Source organism: Trachinotus anak, unplaced genomic scaffold, assembly GCF_046630095.1.
Source record: "Trachinotus anak isolate AG129_WGS33_773 ecotype Australia unplaced genomic scaffold, CSIRO_AGI_Tana_v1 ptg000014l, whole genome shotgun sequence".
In the NCBI taxonomy this organism is placed as follows: domain Eukaryota; kingdom Metazoa; phylum Chordata; class Actinopteri; order Carangiformes; family Carangidae; genus Trachinotus; species Trachinotus anak.
In genome coordinates this window covers 10,538,389-10,546,531 of record NW_027273865.1, presented here as the reverse complement: position 1 = coordinate 10,546,531, position 8,143 = coordinate 10,538,389, and the positions used below count along the sequence as shown (strand labels likewise).

The 8,143-nt window shown below is 40.7% G+C and overlaps 1 protein-coding gene across 1 annotated transcript; it reads left to right on the top strand.

The window, feature by feature from the left end:
- Positions 1–37: 37 nt before the first annotated feature.
- LOC139632183 (ribosomal protein S6 kinase-related protein-like) lies at positions 38–7,866 on the top strand. Its single transcript, XM_071496999.1, has 12 exons — positions 38–274; positions 1,602–1,862; positions 1,988–2,071; positions 2,161–2,229; positions 4,297–4,366; positions 4,939–5,046; positions 5,144–5,184; positions 5,281–5,308; positions 5,661–5,750; positions 6,058–6,146; positions 6,247–6,357; positions 6,461–7,866. The coding sequence occupies exons 1-12, from the start codon at positions 254–256 to the stop codon at positions 6,758–6,760; spliced, it is 1,272 nt and encodes a 423-aa protein (XP_071353100.1). The 5' UTR covers positions 38–253; the 3' UTR covers positions 6,761–7,866.
- The last annotated feature ends 277 nt before the right edge of the window (positions 7,867–8,143 follow it).

Sequence of the window (8,143 nt, the reverse complement as noted above, 5' to 3'; positions counted from 1 at the left end):
GGAGGAAATTGGGGAACAGAGCGATGATCGATCATGAATCTGACAGCTTTAACTGGAGCGGAATCCCGCTCTGGATGACTCTCTGCAAACAGCCTGCAAACAGCCTGCAAACATTTTTTCCCCTCAAGACTGAAAAACACGCGGAGATGAGCTGTGCGCCTCCGGATCCGAGGAAGGAAGAAGAGCTGAAACACGCTCTTTCACTCAGATGTGATCCAGGTGCTTCGGTCTTTTATTTGCCCTCGACGATGTGATGGGCAGCGACATCAGTAAGGTGAGTCAGCCTCACTGGAGTTATTTACATGTTGAGGATCAGAGAGAGGTATATGTGAAATACCAGCTGCCAGGTGCCAGATCGCTGCTTGTGTATTGGATGCAGCGTTTTTCTGAATGGGTTTGTAGTAATATTACACAACATCAAAGTACTTGCATGGGATTGTTACAAACAAGGCGGTGGGACAGGAATAAATCCGTGTTGTTGTTGTAAAAGCATTAAACTGGTGATATGAGCTGTCTGCGTCGGTCCACGGGTCACTGCTGTGAAGAAAAGCATGTCCACTGAGCCGCGGTGAAGTCTTTTTAAAAACACAGCTATTGATCAGATGTTCAGCGACCTTGCCTCCGCCCTGCATCATGGGCAGCACTGGTAGAAATGGTTTTAGCCCGTTCAGTTATCTTTAGATGTCAATTAGTTTATTTCACTGTGTTCAAGACGAAGCAGCTACACAACTTCATTAGACGCAGAGGAAGAGGTTTCTGTAAATGTTGAGTGGTCTTTTGTGAACAGCGAGGCAGGGTAAATATTGTAGGTTACCACTTCCTGCTAAGACTCCGTTTATAAAGGGTCTAAACGCTGTAATTGATTGATTTATTAAAATCACTAATGCGTTTTTAGATAAGTTGCAAGTTATCAGTAAGAACAACTTTCAGGTTGCCAGGTTGTGGAAAACCCTCCTCCAGTAGAACTCTTCTGTGAGACGTCTCAGATGGAAAGCTTGACCTTTTATCTAATGGAAAAGTGCTACAGGAAGATATGAACCCCAAAAAACCTACTTAGACTTGATCAATAATTACTCAACCTTTCATTGATGATTTATCAACATTTATAATTACAGGCGACTAACTTGTGCTAATGCCTCATTAGAAAAAAAAAAAACAATGTCATACTAAAATTACTACAAACTACAAACCTGATGACTTGCAAACCCCTGTAAGATGAGATTTATTGAACATTAATAAATTCATCAATTACAGCTTATAAAGCCTTTATAAATGGTGGCTTATCAGAAAGCGCTACCCCCTGGATTCATGAATGTGTGCAATATAGTGTTAAGTTGTATTTGCCGATATTTCAACCTTCTATACTTTAATTTCAATCAAATTTTATTCTTAATCTCTGAAAAAATTGCAATTATAATTATATTCTAAACTGATAAAAATGATCATTGGCAAGTAAACAAGGACATGCCTTAAGAAATTATCCTTGTGAAATTAAGTTATGGTAAAAGTACCTCAGAATTCTACTTGAGTAAATGTACTTAGTTACATTCCACCCCTGATAATAAGCTTTTGTTAATTATCCTTTTTCGTACTACATCTAGAAAGAGGGACCAACTCCCTCGCGTCGACTCAGTCATGGTTTCCTCTCAAACATGGGGGTCATTATGGCTCAAAGACTCGGACACTCGGCTGTATTTTCTCGGCCCGCGGTACTGGAGGACAGACTTCCTGTCCCCGGGCTAATGCTGCCTTCAGAGGAAAATGCTGAGACGTCAGACACAGAGAGGACTCCTCCAACTTTCATCTCTGTCTTTCTGCCTGAGTTCCCACGACGCAAATTTCCTGGACCAGACCATTTGCAGGTACTCTGGACGAGAGCGTAGGACTGTTCAACAGAACTGATCTTTAGGGCAGATGTTGCAGTTCAGCAGAGTGAGCGAGGAAAAGTAGTGCAAACAGAGAGATAACTGTACTTCTGTGCTCACAGGTCCTGGGCTTCATAGCTAAAGGATCATATGGACCCATCATTAAAGTGAAGGACATTTTCAGTGAGAAGATCTATGCTGTTAAGGTTAGTTCAGCCGTAATAATCAGTTCTACAAGCATTATACTCATATGAACATAAAACAGTTTTGCATCATCATTTTCATTGTTGTGTAGGTTCTACCGAAGTCAGAGATCTTGAAGCATGAAGTGCTGGAGCAGTCAAAAGAGGAAGTCATCATTCAGGTATATCATAGAGGAAAATTCTCAGTCGAGGAAAAAAGTACCATTAGTTAGAAGTGCTGCTGCTTCACTGTTCCTATGCTGAAGTTAGAGCTGCAACAATTAGCCAATTGAAAAGAATTACTCTTCAACTATTTTGATAATCAATTTATCTTTTGTAAAGTAAAAATATTTGTTGCTTCTTTTTATCCTATATGATGGTAAATTACTTCTGATGGGCTATTTTCACTGCTTTTTGACATTTCATAGACTTAACAATTGATCAATGAATTGAGAAAATTATCAGCAGATTATGATGAAAATAACTGTTAGTCAGCCATACTTAAGTAGAGGTGGTATAAATCAACAAAAAAAAAAAAAGTTAATTTTAAATAAAGCTACTCAAAGTACAAGTTATGGTATATATTTGCACTGCTAAGAGGGATATTTTGCTCACAGTTACAAACAAAGGACAAAGAGGAAGTGTTTACTCTAATGAAAGAATTAAAAAGCCTGATTACTCTTCTCTTCTTCACTGGATGACCTTAGATCTCACAGTTGTGCAGTATCTGTTGGCAAACTTGGGCCTCTTCACTCAATGTGACTCGCTGAGCACTTTATTAGGAACATCTGTACACCTGCTTGTGCAGTCAGTCAATGATGTCGCAGCAGTGCATAAAACCATGCAGATACAGGTCAGGAGCTTCAGTCAGTGTCCACATCACACACCAGAATGGGGAAAATGTGATCTCAGTGACTTTGATTGTATCATGATTGTTGGGGCCAGATGTGCTTTCTGAAACTTCCGATCTCCGGGGATTTTAACACTCAACAATCTCTTGATTTTACTCAGGGATACAAAAACTGGACAGAAACACCTGGGTGAACCAGGGCCTTTATGGCCACAGTGTACCATCTTCTGAAGCCTTCGTCCAGCCTCATAATGAACCATGTCACACAGCAAAAACTGTCTCAGACTGGTTTCATGAACATGACAATGACTTCAGTGAACGTCAGTGGGCTCTTGGCCCTGTTCAGACCTGGTATTAACATTTGTCCTGAGTGATCCGATCACAAGTGGACAGTTCTAAATACAGGTGTGAACGCACCCAGGCCACATTTTTTTAGCAGCGTGAATGCCAATGCGTCCTGGCCCCACTGAAGGCCCGCCTCCTCTACTGACGTCCTCTGTCACAGTCTAATTAGTCCCATCACAGTTTCATAATGAACCGAAAATATTTTACTATTTACTGTAGAGATGTGGCAGCGCATTGATTCGCTCAACCCCTCATTACCACCCTCTCTCTCTCTCTCTCTCGCTCGCCCTCATTTAAACATACACACATATACTGAGGCACATTGACAACTGACCCGTCTGTCTGATTGGCTGAAAACAACAGCACATACCTATTTATTTGCATATGTGGCGGGGAAGTGAGGTCCGATCGCAAGCGGTCACTCGAGACACATGTGGAGACGCATTTTAAAGCCAGGGGTGAACAGACGAACTCAAGAGTTGAACACTTGTAATTGTATCACTCAGGACGCATGTTAACACCAGGTCTGAACAGGGCGCTTTAGTCACCAGATCTGAATCCAACGCACACCTTTGAGATGTGGCAGAACGGGACGTTGGCAGCATGAATGTGCAGCTGACGAATCTGCAGAAATGATGTGGTAGATTCACGTCAACATGGAGCAGAGCGTCAAATGAATGTTTCCAGCATCTTGTGGAATTCATGTCACAAGGAACTGAGGCCGTTTTCAGAGCAAAGGGAGGAACTCCTCAGTATTAGTATGGTGTTCCTAATTAAGTGCTCAGTGAGTGTATATTAAAGCACACAAATAGCAAAATTACTGCCTTGGTGGGTAGAGTATACCCAGTACATGTGTCTGAATGACTCAGTGTTTTTAGGGCTACAAATTTCCATCAATGAACACAGTGAGGTAAATGATGTAGTTTCTGTCCATAAATAAGTCCTGTTACATGGTATCATCTGGAATATAGGAAGTTCCCTGTCCATCTTTCACTGTTATATTCACTATCACTCTGTATGTGTGTGTCTGTGTGTGTTGACTGTTGCATTGCAGCGGCAGCTCAAACACCCATTTATCCACAATCTGCAAGACTGCTGGCAGACGCAGCGCAACCTCTTCATTAGTGAGTTCATAAATATAAACGATGGCACAGTTCAATCCCTTCCCCCTCTACTATCTTTATCCTTCTTATGTTCTTGAGAAGCCCCCCCCCCCCCCCCCTTGGTCCCATACTAACCTAATGTGGACTGTTGTACAACCATGCATCCTCAGGTTCAATCACAAATCTCTGGACTGGATACTGAAGAGGTGCACTGCCATCTAATGAAAGTGCTTGGTAAAGCTCACATGCTCCGCTCAGTGTGTGAGCTGCCTGCTTGAGTTCACAGTTTTTACCAACCATGATCGTAAATTTCATAAAACTATCCATCATTCTTTTTTTTTCAGTTACGATTATTGACTAAAAGGTCTCCAAAGTGGTGACAGAAAATGTAACTCAGCAAGACAAAAGCATGTGTATTTGTGACTTGACTCAACTTCAGTCCTCACTTCCTTCTTTCCCCAGCAACAGTGGGATGAGCATTTCTTTTTTTTTTCTTTTGTCTTGTTTGTTGAATTCCTTATTTCTGATGTTTTATTCCAGACAAAGCCGACCTGCATTAACTCAGTAGCATCTGTGTGTCTTGTCCTCTGCAGTGTGTGACTACTGCAGCACTGGAGACTTGTACACTTACTGGTTAGTGAAGGGCCAGTTTGGGGAGAATGAGGTTCGGCTCTTTGCTGCAGAGCTGGGCAGTGCGCTGGGTTAGTGTCAGTCAGACTTTCATCATACTGACTTTTAGTATTGACTTCAAATCTGTGTTTACATGTGTGACCTCTGTCTTGTGTTTGTTGTTTTTAGGATTCCTACATGACCTGGGTATCATGCATAGAGACATAAAGGTAGGATTTATATATGTGATGTATTTAGCCTGATAAAACATATTTACGTCTTTTATTTAGGAGTTTTTAGATTTATAATTTTACTATTTTTTTCAGATGGAGAACATTCTTTTAAGTGATCAAGGTAAAGCTTGTCTTTATTTTTGACTTTGTAAAAAAATCACCAATCAGAAGAGTCTGTGGTCATTAGTTTAAATTATTTAACTATATTAATCCTCAGCAGTTTGGTCACCCATGCACAATCACAAATAACAAAAGAGACGCAGGTCAGACAGCCTACAGCAAAGAAACTGCCACAACAGTAGTAAGACAAACACACAAACCAACACATCTTCCAATAGGAACAGCAGCTCAGGAGACAAAAAAAAAATACACTTTTACAGAGAAATGAGCTGCTTTATTCTATAAATATGAACTAAACAGACTACAAATAGTGTGTAGCAGCAGACATTGTGTGTTTATGTGCCATTATCCAGGCCACCTTCGATTATCTGATTTTGGACTCTCACGTCGCCTGAAACGAGGAGGACGAGCGTTTACAATATGTGGGACGATCCAATACATGGGTGAGACTTTGGTCTAATAAATGAAATATATTTCTCGAGAGAATATTCTCACTTGATGGAAATGATCACTTGTGCCAGTCTGAGCTCCAGTATTCTGTAAATTGGCTCATTGTAGGGGTTTTGTTTTTATCGGATGATTGTGTTGAAGTTTTGTCTTGGTTTATAGCTGCATCACCATTACAGCCCCACCTGTGTTCTGCTCTGACACATCTTTGTGATGCTCCTGTGGTCCTTTTTATTTTCTGTTATTTGGCACTTTCATTTTGTAGTTTTAATCATCTTTCTTTCCTGTTTTTTGGGCGAACAGCTCCTGAGGTTTTAGGCGGGGGTCCATACAACCACGCTGCTGACTGGTGGTCTCTTGGCATTATGTTGTTCTCACTGGTGACCGGAGAGGTGAGGGCACATAGGATCAATATTTATCAGCGACAGATGTGTCAATTATTGGTCACTGTGGTTTGCATACATCTGCCCTAGCATTTCTGAATGTGCTTAGTTCCCAGTACCTGCAGAGCCAGACCACAGCACCATGTTGACGAAGGTCCGAGAATCTCCTTATGTCCTACCCAACACCTACAGCTCTGCTTTCATCTTACTGCTCACTGAGGTTTGTAAATGTGATTCTTCTCTCTCTAGTTTATACACTTTGATCCCTTTGAATGAAATATGCTAACATGCAATCTTATCTGTTTTCCTCTTCATTGATGCAGCTTTTGTGCAAGAATCCGGTGAACCGCCTCCGTAACCTGGAGTGTTTCAAAATGCAGGCCTTCTTTCGTGGCACATCATTCGACTCTCATATCCTCCAAAAGACGCCTGTTAAATTCATCCTTGAGCTCAGGACTCATCCTGATTGGGCTGCCAAAGCAATGAGAGGCCTTTCATTGGACTACTTTGATAACTTTGACTGGGATAAAATCCTTCACTCTCCTACGACTCCGTCTGAACTGTCTCCTACTTTGGCCAACATGGACCTGAGCCGAGCTACAGCGCAGACTTGTAAAGCTTAAGACTGGACTGTGATTGTGTGGCTGAATACAGAAACTCTGACTAGACATGAGAAACTCAGATGATGAACCTTTCTCTCCAAAATCCTATTTTCTCCTCCTCGCTTTCATTGTTCCAGGTTGATTTTCTTACTGAAGTTTCTCTGAACATTGATCTGTTACTGTCCACCAGCCATTGAGAGAGGATGTGAGTCCTTAAAAATGTTGATATGCTGAGTCAGCTTCAGTTATTATTGTGTGGTCAGAGCAATGAACGTAAGGAGCAGCGGCTGGTGGTGCAGGGAAGCAGACAACATACAGACTGCCCTACCTTATTACTGAAGGTTGTTGGGACTGTGTCCACATGCAGACACTTTACAGTTAATATTGTCCTAAAAATGATCAACAACTGATCATAAGTCAAAAGTTATTTAGTAAAGCACACTGTTCTTTGTTGTGAAGATGCACATACAACGATTGTTCTTTGCAAGATTGATTTTTCTTTTTTTATACCTCACTGTCCCAAAGTTCACCATCCAATCAAACAATACTGGGATATTTACAGTTCGTCTTTATTAAGTGTTGCCGCTGAATCATTGTCCGTAAATGTGAGTGATGTTTTATGTTAAATGTTCCAAATAAACCGGACATGGCTGTCATATTCTTTGAGGATTAGACTATTTTCACAAACACTGCTAAGTTGCTCACTTACTTCACAGCAGAGTAAAGTTGGTTGTCTAACTTTGTTATCAGAGATTTGCCTTTATTACATTGTGCTTTTTGAGTCTAATCATCATTTAAAAAGTTCAGATGTACCATATATCTATAGAACAATTTTAAAAGTAGACTGTTGTTTTGTTATGTGTGTGTTTTTTTATTTGTCTGCCTTAAAAATCAGTTATGCCATTGTGTCCATTGCCAGGAATTGTAAGAGGCTAGTATTATTTCTTTTGTACTGCAACATTCCTACAATATTTCATTAAACTTGTTTTGTAAAGAGGTGAACAACGCGACGATGTCCATTTACACTCGTCTGTCTTCCCGGGATAGTGAGCAGAATGGCCTCATTTGTTGTACCTCTTATACTGAAATAAGATGGATGTAGTGCATTAAAGTTCATTCTTGACCATTAGTTACTTGTTTGACAGTTAATAAGATCTTACTAGCTTTTTCCAGAGCTTTCAGTTCTTCCTCTGCAGATGTGGTATATATACAGCGTATAACCAGTATATTTATGTGACCACCTTTAATCACGTGACTGAAGGTTCATTTTTGCCACACTATATAAATGGGGGCATATATATGATACAACAGAATAGTTCACAAAACAATTTCACCTCAAAGTCCCACTCCACAGCTGTTCTGGACCTTTCACTCACATTGCACGATCTTCCTCAAGCAATGAAA